Source organism: Lithobates pipiens, unplaced genomic scaffold (genome assembly GCF_037356315.1).
Source record: "Lithobates pipiens isolate NorthernLeopardFrog02 unplaced genomic scaffold, aLitPip1_a1.2 Scaffold_19, whole genome shotgun sequence".
Taxonomy (NCBI): domain Eukaryota; kingdom Metazoa; phylum Chordata; class Amphibia; order Anura; family Ranidae; genus Lithobates; species Lithobates pipiens.
In genome coordinates this window covers 434,997,565-435,018,479 of record NW_027507764.1, presented here as the reverse complement: position 1 = coordinate 435,018,479, position 20,915 = coordinate 434,997,565, and the positions used below count along the sequence as shown (strand labels likewise).

General features: G+C 45.4%; 1 protein-coding gene across 2 annotated transcripts in view; it reads left to right on the top strand.

Annotated features, from left to right (window-relative positions):
• CCDC178 (coiled-coil domain containing 178) overlaps nucleotides 1-20,915 on the top strand; it is a 447,704-nt gene that overhangs the window by 386,393 nt on the left and 40,396 nt on the right. For both annotated transcript variants that reach the window (XM_077492627.1, XM_077492628.1), the window contains one exon: nucleotides 2,517-2,651. In XM_077492627.1, coding sequence (XP_077348753.1) covers nucleotides 2,517-2,651 — 135 coding nt within the window. The remainder of the gene's footprint in view (nucleotides 1-2,516; nucleotides 2,652-20,915) is intronic.

The following is a 20,915-nucleotide window of genomic DNA, read 5'->3' as shown; positions in this document are numbered from 1 at the left end:
ATGAAGTTTTCTATAGATTTTTTTTATTGCCCGTAAAATCCCACTTTTTGAGGTTATTTCATACTATACTTTGAGTGTTTACTGCCGCCACACCACGATGCATCGCCCCACAAGCTCAGTGAAAGGGCCCTAACTGTGTAAACTGAAAAATTCTGAAAAAGGCACTTTTGGTCATCTTGGGGGCTAGTGATTTCCAAAGTGACAGCTGTTAATGGCGTGATCACTGTACACTAAGACTCCTTTCACACTGAGCTGCTACCAGCGTCAGCGGTAAAGCGGCGCTATTTTTAGCGCCACTTTACCGTCGCTTTAGCAGCGCTATTCGGCCGCTAGCAAAAATGAAAAAAATATATAATAACTGAGTGCAATAGAAAAGAGAGTATAGTATTTTTTATTCCTCTAAAATTGGGGAAACATAACATGCTTGTCACCTTTAAAAAGGAAGTAAACCCTGATGGGTTTACTTTCTCTTTCATTCCATGCAAAGGTAAAGCATAATGGACTACTATGCATCACATAATAGTCCATTATGTGTCACTTACCTGACACAGGAGCCAGCGATGTCACCGCTGTCCCCTGTAGTCCGGCGCATCCATCTTCTCGGTGGGTCTCGCTGCTCCGCCGCTGTCATTTGGCAAAGCTGTGATGACGTCACTCCCACGCAGGCACACGGGAGCCGCCACGCACGGCATATCGCCGTTGACGGGTGTCACGCTCAGTGCGCCTGAGCGCCGCTGTCTACGGCGCATGCACCGTAGACAGCGGTGCCTGTCTTTCGGCAAATATCTCCTAAACCGCGTAGGTTTAGGAGATATTTCTTGGACCTACAGGTAAGCCTTAATCTAGGCTTACCTGTAGGTCAAAGTGACTTGTAAGGGTTTACAACCACTTTAAAGTACTGGCTATGCTCCTGTGCTAGAGGGCCAGTATGGTTACCGTGCAGTAAGACCCCTTTCCCACTGGAGCATTTTGCAGGCGCTGTAGCATTAAAAATAGCGCCTGCAAAACGCCCTAAAACAGCTGCTCCATTCACTCCAGCTGCTCCATCCACTCAAGTCCTGCCAGCAGCTTCTTTGGAGCGGTCTCCTCCACTGCTGCTCCCCATTGAAATCAATGGGGCAGCACTGCGATGCCGCCAGCAAAACACCGCTCGGGTGGCGTTTTGTGGGCGGATTTAACCCCTTTTTGGCCGCTAGCGGGACGGTTTTAACCCCCCGCTAGCGGCCGAAAACGGGTTAAATCTGCTCCCACAAAAGGGGTTAAAACTGCCCCGCTAGCAGCCGAAAGGGGTTAAATCTGCCCGCAAAGCACACCCAGAGCAGCGTTTTGCTGGTGGTATCGTAGTGCTGCCCCATTGATTTCAACGGGGAGCAGCGATGGAGGAGCGGTGACTTCAGAAGCTGCTGGCAGGCCTTTTTCTGACACCCTCCCAGGCTTTCACACTGGAGTGAATGGAACAGCTGTTTTAGGGCATTTTGCAGGCGCTAATTTTAACGCTATAGCCAGCGCCTGCAAAACGCTGCAGTGTGAAAGGGGTCTTACTGCATGGTAGCCATACTGGCACTCTAGCACAGGAGCATAGCCAGTACTTTAAAGGTGACAAGCATGTTATGCTTCCCCCTCACAATTTTAAAGGAATAAAAAAAATGCTATATTCTCTTTTCTATTGCACTTAATTATTTATTTACTTTTTCATTTTCTCAGTGTAAACACAGAAGTGCGATGTGGTTCTTGGGCTGTGATACATTTTGTATATCACATCCAGTGTCTCAAAATCAGCATATTTTGTAGCTGAACTTGGTTCAGGTACATGTTCACGTGTCACATGTTCACCACAAGCCAGATTAATAGGGAGTAGTGTGTGGAATTTATATCCTGTTATTGTTCTCCCTCCGCATTTGATGGCTGAGTTAATTCTCTTTAGTTTTGTCATGCTCTGCAGCACACATTGCCTGCCTATGATGAGCTTTACAAGAAGAAGAAGTAAAAACACAATGTCCATCAAAGTCCTAACCTTGCATCTTAAATGTACTGCTGACCTGATGTGCTTTTCCAAAAGCCGCAGAGGATTCCTTTTCTATGGAAAAAACAAAACAAAAAAAAACAAAAAGGGTTCAATATGTCCTAAAGCTATCGGTTTTGAGTTAAACTGGGTGAAGTAGAAATATTTTACTCATCAGCTTTGCAGTCACAGAGTTTGCTTCAGCTAGAACAAAACTGCTGAGGCATTTAGAGAAAATTAACCCCCCATCCTGGCAGCCAGATGTGACTGGTTTCTGATGAATGCACATGAGTGGGCTGAAAAATCAAGAGACTGTGAAATTCCTGTCAGGTCTGTACAGTGCAGAATGGGCTATTGACTGCTTTCTATATTTCCCTCCATCATTCTTCTTGAACACTGCCATTAATTTCCTCTCCTGCTCTGACTTGTGTTTTTTTTTTTTCACCCCCTCCTCTTTCTCTAACTCCTCTCCTTATTTTTTTTTTTTACTTTTTATTTTATTTATTTATTTCAGATCTCAGTACTGCAGAGCAGGATGCACCGGGCTCTGGTGGAGTTTTTCAAACAACGAGGCCTCTATAACCAGGCCGGGCTGGCTCACTTCCAGGCCGCCTCTCAGGAGAATTCTCAGAAAATATTAGCCGTGCAGGTAGGTGATTGTAAGGAAGTACCAATCATCGTGATCTAGATTGAAAAGAAAATGATACAAAGGGTGATGACGCTTCTAAACCATATGCTGGCAGGGTTTCATCAATTTTTTAACCTCCTTCAGAAACTGAAAATGGATGAAGGATGACATAAAATGATGCATAGCCGTGCAGGTGGATGCTACTTTACCTAGATCTATACCTGTCTCTGTAACTATTATGTTAACACAGAGGGAAGTTGTTAGAAGTGGACCTTTAACTTTTTCATAACCATCAGGATATTTTATTTACTTTTGAGCAGAGACATATTGGCTACAAGACTTTTCTTATTTTTAGATATGAGCAAAATTGAGAGTTTTAATTTCCCTGAAAATGTTATCTCTAACTTACACTTTAACATTGCCACGTGACTTGCACCAGGGCCGTCTTTTCACATGGGCACACTGGGAAGTTGCCCGGGGGGCCCCACTTGCCCAGCGACCCCAGCCAGGGCAGGACTGGCCTACCCGGATACCGGGAAATTTCCCGGTAGGCCGCCTGCCATGGGGCTGCTTTGAGTTGTGGCTGCAGTGCTTCACTCTTTCTCTCTCTCTCCTCCTCCTCCTGTGTATCACAGAGCTGGCTGGGTCTGTGTTCGGCGGCCGTGCTGTAACAAGGTCCCGCCCCCCCTAGACCGACTTGTGTACTAGTAGATTGAATCAGTGTTCCGCCTATCACACGAGCCGGTCTAGGTGGGCGGGACCTTGTTACAGCATGGCCACCGAATAGAGACTTAGCATGCTCTGTGATACACAGGAGGAGATGCCCGCTGTGTGTGTGTGTGTTACCAGGCGATGGGGAGTCTGTATTAATGGGCACAGTGAGGGTGCAATTGTGGGCACAGTGAGACTGCATTCATGGGCACAGTGAGGCTGTAATGGTGGGCACAGTGAGGTTGCAATGGTGGGAACAGTGAGGCTGCATTCACAGACACCGTGAGGCTGCAATGGTGGGCACAGTGAGGCTGCATTCACAGGCACAGTGAGGCTGCAATGGCGGGCACAGTGAGGCTGCAATGGTGGGCACAGTGAGGCTGCATTCGTGGACACAGTGAGTCTGCATTTGATGGGCACAGTGAGGCTGCATTCACAGGCACAGCGAGGCTGCATTCACGGGCACAGTAAAGCTGTATTTGAAGGGCAATCATGCGTGTGTAGACAGGGCCCCAGTGCACTGTATTGCCCGGGGGCCTATAATGCTCTTAAGATGGCACTGACTGGCAAAGCAAAGTGAGAGGAGCATTGGCAAAATCCTGCAACTATTGTCATTCATATACACCATTCCGATACCATGGGGAGCCAGAAGGTTTTTATCTTTAAGGGCCTGTTCATACGTACTGCATTACACTGCAGGTTACATCATGAAACAGTGTTCAAACCACAATGCTGGTGCCATGCGCAGTGCGTTGCATTGGCATTTTAACACAACAAAATCCATGTCATCTCGTTATTAGGGAAAAAAATGTTTTTAATATTTTATCCCTTACAAAGACCCATAAGGCAACCTTAGAAAGTACAATGTGTGTAGTGGAAAGCTGGCTAAGTGAGGTGTCTCATTGTCAGGGTTTATAGAAATAAATGAGTTTGTAAGCCATATGCTAGACATCCTATTTAATAATGCCTGTCCGAAAACATGTTCATCTCTCTCTCCTCTCTCTCTCTCTCTCTCTCTCTCTCTCTCTCTCTCTCTCTCTCTATCTCTCTCTATCTCTCTCTATCTCTCTCTATCTCTCTATCTCTCTATCTCTATCTTTTCTACCCTCTTTCTCTCACTCCCTCTCTCAACCAAAAAAGAAGAAAAAGATGTGATGTCAGAGGAAATAACCTATAAGCAATTTAACAAGCATAAAAACTCATCTCAATTCATGTCAATGGAAGGCAATGAATTTCCATTTTTAAAGCATCTGTATGCATGTTTATGTGTGAACAGGCCCTAATTCACACATTAACATTCTCATGTTTTTACCTCCTGGTACATACAACAAGGGAAAGTACTTCTGCTGCTTCCAAACACTGTCTGTGAACAATACCAGTTTAGGTATTGTGCCCTCACCCCCCTCACTGTGCTTTGCCATTCACAAAGCATGGCAGAAATGTCATCTCTGTGCTGTGTTCTGTGAATGACACAGCAGAGGGAAGGGGTCATAGGCATGACCCCTGAAACCAGAATGAAAAAAACAAATTTTGAAAGCATTATTTTCTATATTTATGATACACAATGGTTTAGCATACTGGCCATCACCCAGTCAGGGCATTCAGAGGAGTACACAAAATTGATACCTTACTTAGCAAACTGATCATTGAAAAATACACTAAAAATTCAGTGTGTGAACAAGTGCCATATTAAATCTTAAAGCAGCAGCACAAGATGACCAGTTCATTTTTTTTCTACTTAGCACTGCTCTAATTTAACTAGTAGTTGTGCAGTCATGCAATGCTGTACCCAGATGATGTTTATAATTTTTTTTTCATAGAAATAGAGCTTTCTTTTGGTGGTATTTGATCACCACTGGGTTTTTTTTATTTTTTATTATATAAACGAAAAAAAAAAAACAATTTTGAAAACAATCCCAACATTTTTACTTTCTGTTATAAAACATACTGTATCAAATAAATAAATTGAATTTATTCATAAATAAATCCTAAAATGTATTCTGTTACATCTTTTTGGTACAAAACAAAAAAAATAGCAATAAGTGTAAAGTGTTTGGTTTGTGTGAAAGTATTAGAGTCTACAAACTATGGGGTGTGTGTAAATGTGTGTGTGTGTGTGTATATATATATATATATATATATATATATATATATATATATATATATATATATATATACCGTATTTATCGGCCTATAACACGCACCCCAAGGAGGGAATTGTAAAGAAAAAAACTTTTAGGAGGGAAGTTTAAGGAAAAAAACTTATATTTAAATGTCCATTAATGCAGCCTTGTCAGTGTCATTTTCTCAAATCGCCTTTCAGGACAACCCCGGAGAGAGTGTAGCTCCACCTTCTTATCAGGAAACACATGCCCACTTTAAAAACACCTCCTCTTCCTCCATGGCTTCAGTTATTGTGTTTCCTCCATGGAGGAAGCATGTGCCTGAACCAGGGGAAAGCTACACTCTCTGCAGGGGAATAAGGCTTACCTTAAGGTATTGGTTGTCTTTTTTCTTGGCCCCCAGCAGCATCTCCAGCGGGAGAGGACTCCTGGAGCTCCTGGTCCCGCCATCTCACGGGGTAAGGACCCTCGGAGTGCCGGCGTCGGGTGCCCGGTGTCCGCTGGACTAGCACAGGGAGGGCTCTGTCGCTGGAGGAGGTCGCTGCGGGTCAGCAGTGTGGGTCCGTTTTCGGCGTCGGGTCCCGGACGGCGACAGCGTCGTTTACGGTGACGCGCGGGCGCTCTGAGGGGGCGTGGCGCTGTGGTTCAAGCTCCTGGAACGCAGGGATCATGGGGCGGGTCAGGTGACCGTGTGCTTCCGCTTCCGGCCGGCCCTGATGACGCGGCGGCCGGGAAAATTAAAAAAAATGGCGGAGCTGTTTGTGAATGCTGCCTTACTCAGCGATGGAGGCGTGTAAGCCAGCTATGGTGGAGACAGGCGCCCCAAGCACCGGTCCAGCCCAGGTATGTAAGGTGCAGTGGCACCCTCTGCTTCACTATTGGGCTATGTCTTTGTCTGTTCCCCCCTCTTGGGGGCCTGTCGCTGCAGGTCAGAGGTGACTTCGCTCTGACCTTTTGCAGCCTAGTCCTGGGGTCTCACTAGTGGTCTGTTTGGTGGTGGGTCTCTGCACTGGCTTGGTGTTAAGCAACTGGTAGTTGATAGCTTTTCGTGAGTTAAGCCTGCATGTCGTTTCAGGAAAAATCACTAGGAAAAGCTAAGCCAGGTCAGAGAAAATGTCCTTCTTGCAAGACCCCTCTCAGAGATTCGTGGCAGAAGGCAATGTGCAGAGTTTGTATCAGAGAGTTGGTGGAAGAGGAAACATCCCAGCAGTATAAGGATTTGTTTTCTTCGGTTAAAGAGCTGACAAACTCCTTGAGTTCAGTCAGGTCCATCCTGATACAAAACCCTCCCGCACAGACCGAGCCTCAGAACTTGCCGCCCAGCCCCAGGGCGTTGTCGTCCAGACAGTTGGAGACCGAGGAGTCTGGAGACGAAGGGGGTAGTACTCTCATCTCCTTCAGGGATTCTGAGGAGGAGGAAGAGGAAGAAGATAGCAGGGGCTCTAAGTACAAGCTATCACTAGAGGAGGTAGATGACATCCTTAAAGCAATCTACACAACTCTAGAAATTCAAGAAGAAAAGGTACAGCTGTCAATTCATGACAAAATGTACCAGGGGTTGGACGAAACAAAACGAAGAGTTTTTCCAGTCCACAGGGTCCTCTCAGATTCGGTGAGAAAGGAGTGGAAGGACCCAGAAAAAGCCCATTTCTTCTCTAAAGCTCTCAAGAGAAGGTTTCCCTTCGAAGATAAAGACTCAGAGGTTTGGAACAAAAAACCCAGAGTCGATGCAGCTTTCTCGCAGGTATCCAGACGAACGGATATAGCCTTTGAGGATATGGGGATACTTAAAGACCCAATGGACAAGAAAGCTGACTACATCCTTAAGAAGGCTTGGGGTGCTGCGTCAGTCAGTCTAAAGCCAGCTATGGCAGCTACGGTAGTGGCCAGGAACCTGGAATGCTGGGTAGAGAAACTGAAGAGCCATATTGAAGCGGGGACACCCCGCAAGGATCTCTTAGAGTCCTTTCCACTGATTCTGAATGCTGTCAAATATATGGCAGATGCATCAGCAGAATCGGTCAAACTGGCCGCCATGTCCTCGGCTCTTGTAAATTCAGCCAGGAGAGCAGTTTGGCTGAAAACATGGTCTGGAGACACGGCCTCTAAGGTCAAACTGTGTGGTCTGCCCTTCTCAGGTGACTTGCTCTTCGGCCCTGATTTAGAGTCAGTGCTGGATAGGACGGCCGATAAAAAAAAGGCTTTTCCAGCTAAGAAAAAGCAGGTTTCCAAAAAGAATTTTCGTGCTTTTCAGCAGTCCCATAAAAAAGACCAGGATCGCAAGAGCAGATGGGGTTCGCAGAAGGGCAAGGCAGGGGTGGAGTCCTCTTTAGATCTCCCCCAGAGCAGACCCCCAAGAGCAAGTGACAATCTCTCCCCAGTGGGGGGGAGACTGTCAGCTTTTCGCGAACAATGGGACAGGCTGTCTCCAAATCTGTTCGTGAAGAGCATTGTCGATCAGGGGTACAGGTTGGAATTTTCAGAACCACCCCAGAGCAGGTTTTATGTGACAACATTGCCAAGGGATCAGGAGAAGGCCTCTGCAATGAAGCTTTTATTACAGGAGCTGATACAGCAAGAGGTTCTAATTCAAGTCCCAGTAAACCAGCAGGGCAGGGGTTTTTACTCCCATATTTTTCTGGTGAAAAAACCCTCAGGGAAGTACCGTTTAATCCTGAATCTGAAAGTTCTGAATGGGTTTATTCGGTACAAGCATTTCAGGATGGATACAATTTTTTCCATCACAAAGTTGTTGACCCCAGAATGTTTTATGGCATCCCTGGATCTAAGGGATGCCTACCTTCATATACCCATTCATCAGGCATCGCAGCAGTTCCTGCGCCTGGCATTGAATGTGGGGAGTTCGGTGTGGCACCTCCAATTCAGGGCTCTGCCATTCGGACTCTCGTCCTCTCCCAGGGTCTTTACAAAGAGCCCCTAAATTTAAAGGGGATTTCAGTTGTCCCTTATCTGGACGACCTTTTGTTTTTTGCGGACTTCAGGGAGCAGTTCCTAGTCAATCTCCAGATGGCCCAGTCTCACCTCGAGGGCCTGGGGTGGCTTCTAAATCTAGAGAAGTCAAACCTGATCCCCTCACAGGAAATTACATTTCTGGGGTATACGTTAAACTCGATTGTCCAGAAAGTTTTCCTGCCACTGGAAAAGCAGGAAAAGTTGCAGCTAGCTGTACAGCGGATACAGAGCAACCAGGCAGTCTCGATCAGGACGGCTATGGAAGTTCTGGGCCTGTTTACGGCAGCAATCCCGGCTGTTCAGTGGGCCAGGTTCCATTCCAGACCCCTTCAGAGGGAGTTTCTGTCAAGTTGGTCCTATCAGGATCCTTTGGAAAAGCAGTTAAGAATCTTGTCAAGGACGAAAAGGGCTCTTTGGTGGTGGAGAGACCAGGCAAATCTCTCAAGGGGTCTGGTGTGGACTTTTCCCTTGGACATGCGACTAACAACAGACGCAAGTGCCTGGGGCTGGGGGGCCAACCTGGATGGTCAAACATCTCAGGGGGTCTGGTCCAAGCAGGAAGCTCAAAGATCATCCAACTGGAGGGAGTTGAAGGCGATCTTTCTGGGTTTGTTGGCCTTTCAGCAGAATTTGAGAGGTCACCATGTCCAGGTGTTGTCAGACAACACAACAGCGGTTACCTACATAATGAAACAAGGGGGAACCAGGAGCAGGAGCTTGATGGAGTTGGCCAATCTGTTGTTAGCCTGGGCAGAGCAGAAAACGGCCTCACTATCGGCAGTGCATCTGAAGGGCTCTCAGAATTTGTTTGCGGACCTCCTAAGCAGGCGGAAATTGCTAGAGGCAAAATGGAGCCTGAATCAGGAGGTGTTCCTGATGATTTCCGAGGCTTGGGGGGGTTCCACAGGTAGACCTGTTTGCCAGCCAGCAGAACTCAAAGGTGGACAGATTCTTTTCTCTTCACCGAGGAGATGCAGCAATAGGGCTGGATGCATTTGCTCACCCCTGGCACTACCAGCTGTGCTACGCCTTTCCCCCCTTCCTCTAATTCCACTAGTGCTGAGGAAATTCAGGGAAGAAGGGACAGACTTAATACTAGTCACTCCTTTTTGGCCAAAAAGGCCTTGGTTCGCGGGTCTTTGAAACCTAGCCTCGAAGCCCCCATGGAGGTTACCACCCAGAAAAGATTTGTTATCCCAGGGGACAGTAAATCATCCAGAGGTGGAACTTCTACAGCTAACCGCCTGGTTTCTGAGGAGGACCTCTTAAAAGCCAAAGGGCTCTCAGATAAAGTAGTAAAGACCCTGCTATCTAGCAGGAAAGCAGTTACCCAGGCAATTTACATGAAGGTCTGGAAGCAGTTCAACTCCTGGTGTAGTTCTAGAGAGCTCAAGGTCAAGAGCACGGTGTCCGTCTTGGAGTTTCTCCATGAAGGAATGGAGAAGGGTCTAGCAGTCAGCACCCTGAAGACTCAGGTGGCAGCCTTATCAGTTTTCTTTGAAAATACTTTATCTAAAGAGACTTTAATTTCTAGATTTTTTAGGGCTCTCGCTCAAAGTAGACCAGTAGCCCTTAAAGACTTTCCCAGTTGGGATTTGTCAACAGTTTTGCAGGGTCTCTCGGGAGCACCGTTTGAACCCTTACAAGAAGCTTCTTTACAGAAGGTGGTTTTTAAAACAATCTTTTTGGTGGCCATCACCTCCACCAGGAGGGTCAGCGAGCTCCAAGCCCTAGCTATTACAGAACCCTTCCTTCGAGTTTATCCGGACAGAGTAGTACTGAGGACGGATCCAGCATTCCTACCGAAAGTATCCTCAGCTTTTCATTGATCGCAGGAAATAGTGTTACCTACATTCTCTGCAACCCCAGCTAATGCAGGAGAGGAAGTTTTCCACACATTGGATGTGAGAAGATGCTTATTGCACTTTCTGAAGATGACTAAAGACTTTAGAAGGTCAAACGCCCTTTTTGTGATATTTTCTGGGTCACGCAAGGGGGAGAAAGCTTCTAAGAGTATGCTGGGTAGGTGGCTTAAGCTGGCTATAACAGAAGCTTATAAAGCGAAAAGAGAAATACCTCCCTCAGGTATTGCGGCGCACTCTACTAGATCCACGGCAGTTTCCTGGGCTGAAAGGGCCGGTGCAACGCCTGAACAAATCTGCAAGGCTGCCACTTGGTCCAGTTATTCGACATTTCTCCGGCACTACCGGTTAGATCTACTGTCTGCGGTAGATCAGGCCTTCGAGAGGAAGGTAGTGCAGGCAGTAGTCCCGCCCTAGGGTAAGTTTCTCGGTTATCCACTCCGGGGTTGTCCTGAAAGGCGATTTGAGAAAAACTGAGTTAGACTTACCGGTGACGGTATTTCTAAGAGCCTTTCAGGACAACCGTTACTTCCCTCCCTAGGTTATGCTTAGTAAATGTATTAAGTTCTACCATGGTGTTGTGCTTTCTGTGCTTTGTTTTCCAGTGTCGGAAGGCCACAATAACTGAAGCCATGGAGGAAGAGAAGGTGTTTGTAAAGTGGGCATGTGTTTCCTGATAAGAATGTGGAGCTACACTCTCTCCGGGGTTGTCCTGAAAGGCACTTAGAAATACCGTCACCGGTAAGTCTAACTCAGTTTTTCAGTCTTGCATTGCAGTCATTTGTAGCCTTGTTAGTAATTTGCAGCCTTCCATTGCAGCCTTGTCAGTCATTTGCAGCCTTGTCAGTGTCTTTTGCAGGCTTGCCTTTTAAAAATGGTGCCGCTGAGATACAGAGCGGATGTCCTGTGTATCTCGGTGTTGCTCGGTAGCTCTCGGCCGTTCTCATCGGCTTTCCGCTATTTTCGGCCACACTCGACTGTTCTCGGCGGCTTTCAAATTTCCGAAAGCCGGCGAGAACGGACGAGTGCGGCCAAAAATAGTCGAAAGCCACCGAGAACGGCAGAGAAGCTGACAATCGGCGGGGATCCTCACGCACCCACGATTTTATGATATATAAAATTTACAAACCTATTACATTTACAAACCTATTACAAGACAATTTTATGGTCCAGTTCATAGAGGCCCCGACTAGGAATGACGCTTTGCTGGACCTGGTCATCTCAAGCCATGCAGAGTTTATTTCTAATGTTCATATAAAAGAACATCTGGGTAGCAGTGACCATAACATGATTTGATTTAAGGTAAGCGATAAGTAACAAGTACATACTGGAAATATAAAAAACTGAACTTTAAGAGAGCAAATTTTCCAAGGATGGGGCCTGCTCTCCAAGGCTTAGACTGGGAGGGAATATTGATATCGATGAAAACAGAACAGAAATGGGAATTCTTCAAAAAGATTGTATGTGAACACATTACAAAGTACACTATGAGCAAATAAAGATCAGGATAGCCGCATTCCAAGAATAGTCGTTTCATTTATTGAAGATAAAGTCTGTACAAAACAGATTCAAATTGTAAACTCTAACGCTTTTCACACTCTCTCACTGGAGCTTAACCACTTGCCGACCGCCGCACGCCGATATAGGTCGACACAATGGCAGCAGTGGGCAAATGAGCGTACGCCCCTTTAACAGCTGGGGATAGCAGGCGCGCGCGCCCGCCACGTATAGCGTGATCGTGCCCGCGGAACCGGCGGGCTCAATGTCTACCGGCGATCATGTCATGGAGCCTCAGAATGGGGAAGTGCCTATGTAAACAAGATACTTCCTCATTATGGCTAGTGTCATGACAGAGATGTCATGTGACTGGAAGCCCATCTCCCCCAGTTAGAATCACTCCCTAGGACACACTTAACCCCTTCATCGCACCCTAGTGGTTAACTCCTTCATTGCCAGTGTCATTTACACAGTAATCAGTGCATTTTTTTTTACCAAAAATATGTAGAAGAATACATATCGGCCTAAACTGAGGAAAAAAAAATGTTTTTATATATTTTTGGGGGATATTTATTATAGCAAAAAGTAAAAAATACTAACATTTTTTTGAAAATTTACGCTTTTTTTTGTTTAATAGCGCAGAAACTGACAATTGCGTTGTCGTGCGACGTTGCACCCAAACAAATAGAGCATTATTTTTTACTTTTTGCTATAATAAATATCCCCCAAAAATATATAAAAAATACATTTTTTTCCTCAGTTTGGGCTGATATGTATTCTTCTACATATTTTTGGTAAAAAAAAAAAAAATTGCAATAAGCGTATATTGATTGGTTTGCGCAAAAGTTATAGTGTCTACAAAATAGGGGATAGTTTTATAGCATTTTTATTATAAATTTTTATAGTAATGGCGGTGATCTGCGATTTTTAAAGTGGAAAAAATAGAGTTTGATACCGTGCTAAAAACAAAATAAATAAATCACTAAACATTTAGCTACAGCTCAAATTTGTAAGATATCTACAAACACCATAACCAAAACATAGAAAATAGCTGTGCATAAAATTAAGCTAAAATAATGTAATAGTAGATGACAATAAATGACATCAAGAAATCACCATAATAAATATAAAATCATAATCATGAATGAACATGTGATTAAATAAATATGTGTTAAATACGTAATAGAATAACAAGTCCTGTTTGCACAGAAGAATTTGATTAAGTCATCACTTTCACTTTACTCACCTGACTTTGATATAATACATTATTTATTTTATTTTAGGACTTGTTATTCTATCACGTATTTATCACGTATCACATATTTATTTAATCACATGTTCATTCATGATTATGATTTTATATTTATTATGGTGATTTCTTGATCTGCGATTTTTATCAGGACTGCGACATTATGCCGGACACATCAGACAATTTTGACACATTTTCGGGACCATAGGCATTAAACACAGCAATCAATGCTATAGAAAATGCATTGATTACTGTAAAAATGTCACTGGTAGTGAAGGGGTTAACACTAGGGGGGAATCAAGAGGTTAATGTGTTCTCTAGTTTGTGTTCTAACTGAAAGGAGGAGTGGACAGTGTAGTGGAGATGACAGAATGCTTTCATACTCTGTACTCTGTATGAACAGACGATCTGTTTGTTCTCCCCTCAGAGAACCGGAAACTGTGTGTTTACACACACAGATCCCGGTTCTCCGTGTGCCCCGTGTAGCCTGGCGCTGATTTTGACTGCTGGGCACTCGCCCAAGGCGAAGCGACGCTACATAAGGTTGTTTCACCCAGCCATGCCATTCTGCCGCAGTACAACTGCGGCGGAGGGTCGGCAAGTGGTTAATCACCAGTGAGAGCGGTGTGAAACCCTTTAATATTTTGCAATTTTAATCTGTTTTGTACAGACTGTATCTTCAATAAAAAAAACGACCTATCTTGGAGTGCGGCTATCTGGATCTTTATTTGCTCATATGCACTCTACATACTGAGCCAGCACCCAAGGCAAGGAAGGTGTTATCCAGATTCAGACACCTAGAGCGGGTTTTCCTCTTACAAAGTACACTATATTGCCACAAGTATTTGGACCTTTGCCTTTACATGCACATGAACCCTAATGGCATCCTAGTCTTAGTCCGTAGGGCTCAATAATGAGTTGGCCCACCCTTTGTTGCTATAACAGCTTCAATTCTTCTGGGAAGACTGTCCACAAGGTTTAGGAGTGTGTCTCTGGGAATGTTTGACAATTCTTCCAGAAGCGCATTTGTGAGGTCAGGCACTGATGTTGGACAAGAAGGCCTGGCTCGCAGTCTCAGCTTGAATTCATCCTAAAGGTGTTTGTCGGGTTGAGGCAGGACAGTTAAGTTCCTCCACCACAAATGCGCTCATCCATTTCTTTATGGACCTTATTTTGTACACTGGTGCGCAGTCATGTTGGAACAGGAAGGGGCCATCCCCATACTGTTCCACAAAGTTGGGAGCATGAAATTGTCCACAATGTCTTGATATGCTGACGCCTTAAGCGTTACCTTCACTGGAACTAAGGAGCCAAGTCCAACCCCTGAAAAACAACCCCACACCATAATCCCCCCTCTACCAAATGATTTGGACCAGCCCTTCTGGAAGAATGGTCAAATATTCCCATAGACACACTCCTAAACCATGTGGACAGCCTTCCCAGAAGAGTTGAAGCTGTTATAGCTGGAAAGCGTGGGCTAACTAAATTTTGAACCCTAGGAACTAACACTGGGATGCCATTAAAGTTCATGTACATATGAAGGCAGGCATCCCAATACTTTTGGCAATATAATGTATATTCCCATGGGCAATAAATTTAAAAGGCTAGAAATAAAACCTACATATATTATGGCTAAAATAAAAAAAAAAAGCTATAAATAAGAAAAAAGCTTTTAAAAAGGAAGTAAACTTCCCTTGATTGTATGTAGCTATAGGTAAGCCTATAATTAGACTTACCTATAAATACTGTAAATTTCTCCTAAACTTGCACCATTTAGGAGATATTTACTGTATGCGCAAACCGATGGCGTCATCGGCTCCTGTGCGCATGCATGGTAGTGATGTCATGCGACTCCAGACAGTCATGCAGCCGGAGTCCGAGGACCCGGAAGGAAGATGGGTTAAGATGGATGCGTCCTCCAGCGGGGACAATGAGGGCTTTGTTTGCAGGTAAGTTTCACATAATAAAATGTGAAGGAAATATTGAGGAGGATTTTTCTCTCCCCCTTCTCCCATTCCTCCTGAAACAGACCTCTAATTTCTGTCATAAGAGGAAAGGTAGCTACCTGTTTCTTTAGGTTCCTCTTATGGAACCCAAAGGCTTGTTCACACTTGCAGCAGGATATGCTATTGCACTGAAAAGCGATCTGTGCTTAGGTCACTTTTCAGAGGCATTTGATATTGTCACGTAGAGGGGACTAGTGTTCCTGTTATGTGATTTTTTTTTTTTGTTTCAAACTTTTTTATTATCCATAAAAGACCACAGAATATAACAAGAAGTAGTCTGTTTAGATGGTACAATAGGTATCTCACCGTATAGATAGTATACAACGTTTACAGAAATAATAGTGCAACATTTTAAGTGTTATCAGCGGTCATTACTACGAAACAGGGCAGAGTAGTAATACAACTGTAAAGAAAAGATCGAGTGTCAGTGAGGAGTGCCCCTGAAACAATAACACATAACACAAACCAATCATTATCAGGTCAGGGTAATATTGATCATGAGGAATTCTTAGGCTATGGGCCTTGTTCTTGTTATAGGGGGTATGTACATAACATTTTTAGTCAGAGGGTAGAGAGAGAAGAGGAGGGATGGGAAAAGAGAAGAAGTGTACAGAAGTGTAGAAAAAGAAAAGAGTAGAGCCAGAAAGAGTATAGTAGTGTCGGCGGGACCGCATGAGAACCCAGAGGGCTACCGGATCATTCAGTAGTATTTTTACTGAGATTTATGGTATAAGCAGACTTGTGTCGAAGTCAACTGGAAGGATGTTATCTGCCCAGGGCGTCCAAATTTTAGAATGTTGGCGAATACGATCTAGAAATGTTGCCTTAATTTTGCTGTGGATCATGGCTTGGGTTACTTTGCTTTTCATTTCTGCTATGTGAAGTTTTGGGGTCTTCCAGGCTCTGGCTATTGTCTGCTTAGCAGCCGTGGTTAATTGGAGCAGGAGGCGGATTTGTGCCCTAGTATAATCTCCCTGTATATGGTTTAGGAGAGCCAAGGCAGGGTCAGAGGTCAAGGTTTCATGAAGTAGAGTGGAGGCTGTTTGGAATACTGCCGTTCAAAATTGTTGCACTTTCAGGCATGACCACCAGATGTGGGAATGGGTACACCTCTCTCCACAACCCCGGAAACATGCTGGTGAATAGGTTGGTAAGAATTTTGCGATCCTTGCGGGAACAAGGTACCACCGCATGAGCACCTTATAATTAGCCTCCAGGGGCACTACGTTTTGGGTGGAGGATTTAGCACTGGCCCAAATATTAGACCAGTCCTCTCCATTGAGGGTTAATTGCTGGTCTTTGGACTACTGTGCAGCATAAAGAGGAAGGTTGGTTGATGGGGAAGTAAAATGGTTATATAAACGTGATATATACCTGGGGCGTGAGGATCTGAATTACAGATATTTTCATAAAGAGATAGGCTGTCCACGGAAGAACAGGAACCAATCGTTATCTTAACAAAGTGAGATATTTGGAGATAGTGGAAGGATTCATTGGAGGGTAATTCAGCTTGGGTTTGGAGGTCTGGGAATGTTTTTAGAGTGGTGTCCGTAACAAGGTCGCATATCCTGTGCAGTCCAGCCTGGAACCAAAGGCGAAAGGAACCAGGTTCAGTGAAAGCAGTGTAAAATAATGGATGGCCTATAAAGGAGAGTAATGGAGTGTGAGGAGACACCAGTTTAAAGGGACCTCGTAATCTGTCCCATAATTTCAATGAATGACGTGTGACCGGGTTGGTTATGGGACCTCGGGCTGATGCGGGCAACCAAAGTATGTTAGATACCATTAAGGGATAGAGGTCTATCGCCTCCAAGCTGACCCACGTTGGGACTTCAGTAGAATGAAACATATGTTTTACATGCATGAAACATAGTGATCTGGGCCAGCTGGGCGGCGTGGTAGTATCTGGCTTAGTTGATCCCCCATATATATTTGAATACCCGAGATTGGATAATTTGATTAAAGTATGAGGGGGCAGCAATCGGGAGGACTCTGTATAAATATAAGAGTTTAGGGAGTATGGTCACTTTGACAGCTGCTACTCTACAGCCAAGAGACACAGTGAGGTCTCCAGGTGTCTAGAAGAAAGGTCAAATGCGTTAGCATGGGGAGGTAGTTTGCTTGGTAGAGGGAAGCTGGGTCTCCGATTAGTTTTATACCTAAGTATGGTAGAGAGGTGGTAGACCAAATAAAGGGGAAGTAACTTCATAGATGAACTAGTTCAGAATGTGGGAGATACACATTGAGAGCCCTGGATTTTGACTGGTTAACTTCTAGGCCTGATATGTTTGCGAATTTGTCTAAAATTTGGATAAGATTTGGAAGGGTTGTGCGAGGAGAGGTTACATAGAGGAGTGCATCGTCTGCAAATAGGTAGATTTTATGGGAGGTGGATGCAATCTCTAGTCCCTTGATATCTGGGCTCACCCTAATCAGGGGCTCGATAACCAGAGCAAAAAGTAAGGGGGTAAGAGGGCATCCCTGTCTAGTCCCCCTATCTATAGGGAAACTGTCCGAGCGGAATCCTGAGTATTTAATATAAGCTTGCGGGTGAATATACAGGGAGTTAAACCCATTGTAAAAAATGTGGGCCAAAGCCCCAGCGTCTGAGAATGTAATTTAGATAAGGCCAGGACACTGCGTCAAATGCCTTCCTAATATCAAGAGACAAGAGGTGCATTGGGATGTTACAAATTCTGGCTATATGTTGGAGCAATACAACCCGCCTTATATTATCACTAGCTTGCCGTCGAGGCATGAAGCCCACCTGGTCCTTATTTATTAGTCTTCCAATGAGAGGATTAAGGCGTAATGCCATGATTTTAGCTAGGATTTTGATGTCCAGATTAAGTAGGGAGATGGGCCTGAAGTTTGACCATAGGGAGTTGTCAGTGTTGGGTTTGGGTATCATTGGTACTATAGCAGTCAAGGTGTCTCGGCCAAAGGCATGACTTTGTAGTAGGGCGTTAAAAGAATTGCATAGAGGGGGGGTTAGGATAGTAGCAAATTTTTTAAAATAAGTGCCGGAAAGCCTGTCGGGGCTGGGTCTCTTGCGAGATTTAAGAGTCTTAATTGCTGCAGTAACCTCCTCGGTTGAGATAGGTTCTTCTAGGGATTCCCAGTCGGAGTCAGTCAAAGTGGGTACGGGTATGTCGCGAAACAATTTTTCAGCAGAAGAGTGAGAGAAGGAGGATTTAGCTTTGTATAGGTCTTCCAATCATTTGCGGAATTCGCTCAGTACCTTCACGGGATTGCTAGTATAGGTGTTTTTGTCAGTCTAAAGGGGATATGGTTTGCTCTGGATGACAAAGGCGCATAGCTAGAAAAGTATCAGGTTTGTTTGCTTCAGTATATATATAGCGTGACTGGATCTGCTGATGGGCTTATCAGCCGATTCAGCCAACAACAGGTCCAGTTCAACTTTAGACTTTTCCAGCGATATTCTATGGGGCTCTGTTCTGTTATGCAATTTTTGTACACAGTGTTGCAACTCGCATGGGGGCAGCCTATTCACTTGAGTGCCTTACTTGTGCAAAAAGAAGCTCCTTCTCCCATTTAGGGGCAACCAGCTTCGCACAATGTTTTTAAAGGCGTGTTTTCCCACGTGACACTGACAGCAGAATCGCATCGCATTTGGGGTGCCCTGAAAGGATAAAGGCACCCAATGTGTGAGGTGCAGCGATTACCACACAATTTAAACTCAGATTGTATGGTGTGTGTGATGATAGGTTTTCTCCTTCTTTGGAGGAGGTTCCGGATCCTCCTATTCCACTTCAGCTTTTACTGCCTTAATGAATGGTGGTATTAGCGCAAAATCAAAGCCTGAACCTTCAGAATCCTCTGCCAAGGATATATCTTCTCCCTCTGCCTTGAAGGTTGGCTGTAATACTGGGTCTGGGGAATCAGCCTGCCTAATGTGCTGGGCTGGAGTCACCCCTGAAAGTGCCTGGTACCCCTCTAGTTAGAGAGGGTTGAATGGCTTGGTTTAGACCTGGTTCAGGGCCCACACTGTTTGTCCAATTCTGCCCCTGGTTGTCGGAGACTAAAATTCTTCCAGGAAGTTGGGGACTACTTTCTTGAGCAAGGTTGTCACCTGCTGACTCTCATACTCCTGCTCACTGGGAAGCTGCCTGAGGCACTTGCTGCAAAGTAGCTTTCCAGGCATAGGGTCATCTCCACATGACCAACATTTGCCTTTCGGGCACTGAGCCCTCAGAGGAGAAGCTGTGTGTGTTATCTTAAGCATACATTTGCGTCCTTTGTACTGGGGTCTGCCAGGACTGGAGGAGTCACTTTCTGCCCTGGAAAAATCCTGACGATCCACAGGGCCACTGGACCTCCTAGGGCCGGGACTGCAATAGACAGGAAGACACGCTCATCAGGGCAGAACACACTCTTTTTCCCGAATCTTCCTACTTACCCAAAGTCAACCCTTACCTGGTATTGCGGTGGTCTTGGTTATGTGGTTTTATGCTTGTGCTAGTAGAAGAACCGAAAGGTGCAAGGGGGACTGCATGGTAACAGAGAGAAATAAGGGAAGCTAGAGAAAAAAAAAATACATATATATCCCCTTTTTTTAAACAAATTTAAATAAAATAAATCAGGGCAACCCCCCTTTCTATCCCCATTACTAGGATAGCAAGACTTCCCTGTCATTGACTGTTTCCCAGAATAACATGCTGCATCTCTGGATGCCTGAATAGCAAAGGCATCCACAGAGAGAGAGAGAGAAAAAACACATCTCAACCCCAAAAGACTACTAGAAGGGGTTCCCCACCTTGACAGTGTATTTAGCAGCCCAAGATGTGGGACTGCATGCTGGGAGGGGCTTGAACCCAGAAGGACTATGGTGTAGTTGTCAGGTAAGAGCTTTATCCTGAGTGTAACGGTCTGTAGCTGTTGATCTTTTGAGGACAAAAAGGAGAATGGGGGAGATATCTCTTACGATGCGTACACACGATCAGATTATCCGGCGGACTTGGTTCCGCCCGTGTGTGGGCTCCGGTGGGCTTTTTCTTTCCAAAAGTCCGGCGGGCTTAGAAAGAAGTTTTGACTCAAAATTGTCCGCCGGACTCGGCAGTCTGGCGGACATTCTGGCCGTCTGTCTGCTAGTCCGCCGGACTTTTGAAATGAACGGACGTGCCCACACACGGAGTAAAGTCTGTTAATTTTGAACACGGCTCCAGGTAGACAGGACTAGCACAGGAAGTAAATGTCGCCGGCTCCATCGGCGACATTGACACCTCGCTGGCTCCGTCACCTGGTATGGACTTAAAGGGGAAGCCCTATGTCAAAAAAATGGTGTGGGGGTCCCCCCAAGTCCATATCAGACCCTTATCCGAACACGTAGCCTGCGGTCAGGAAAGGGGGTGGGGACGAGCAAGCGCCCCCGTATTGAGTCGTACCAGACCGCGTGCCCTCAGCATGGGGGGGTGCTTTGGGGAAGGGGGGCACTGCGGCCACCCCAAACCACTTTGTCCCCATGTTGATGAGGACAAGGGCCTCTTCCCGACATCCCTGGCCGTTGATTGTCGGGGTCTGCGGGTGGGGGGCTTATCAGAATCTGAGAGCCCCCTTTAATAAGGGGGCCCCCAGATACCGGCCCTCCACCCTGTGTAAATGAGTATTGGGGTACCATGTACCCCTACCCATTCACCTGGTGAAAAAAAGTGTAAATAAAAAAAACACAACACATGTTTTTAAAATAATTTATTGGACAGCTCCGGTTGTGTTCCGTGTTGGGGGGTCTTCTCGCCGGACTACTCCGATATCTTCTGCTCTTTTACTAGTGGAGGAGCCCGGCTTTCTTCTTCATCGCCGCCGCTGTCCGGGGGTCTTCTTCCGACTTCTAGGGTCTTGTCCCC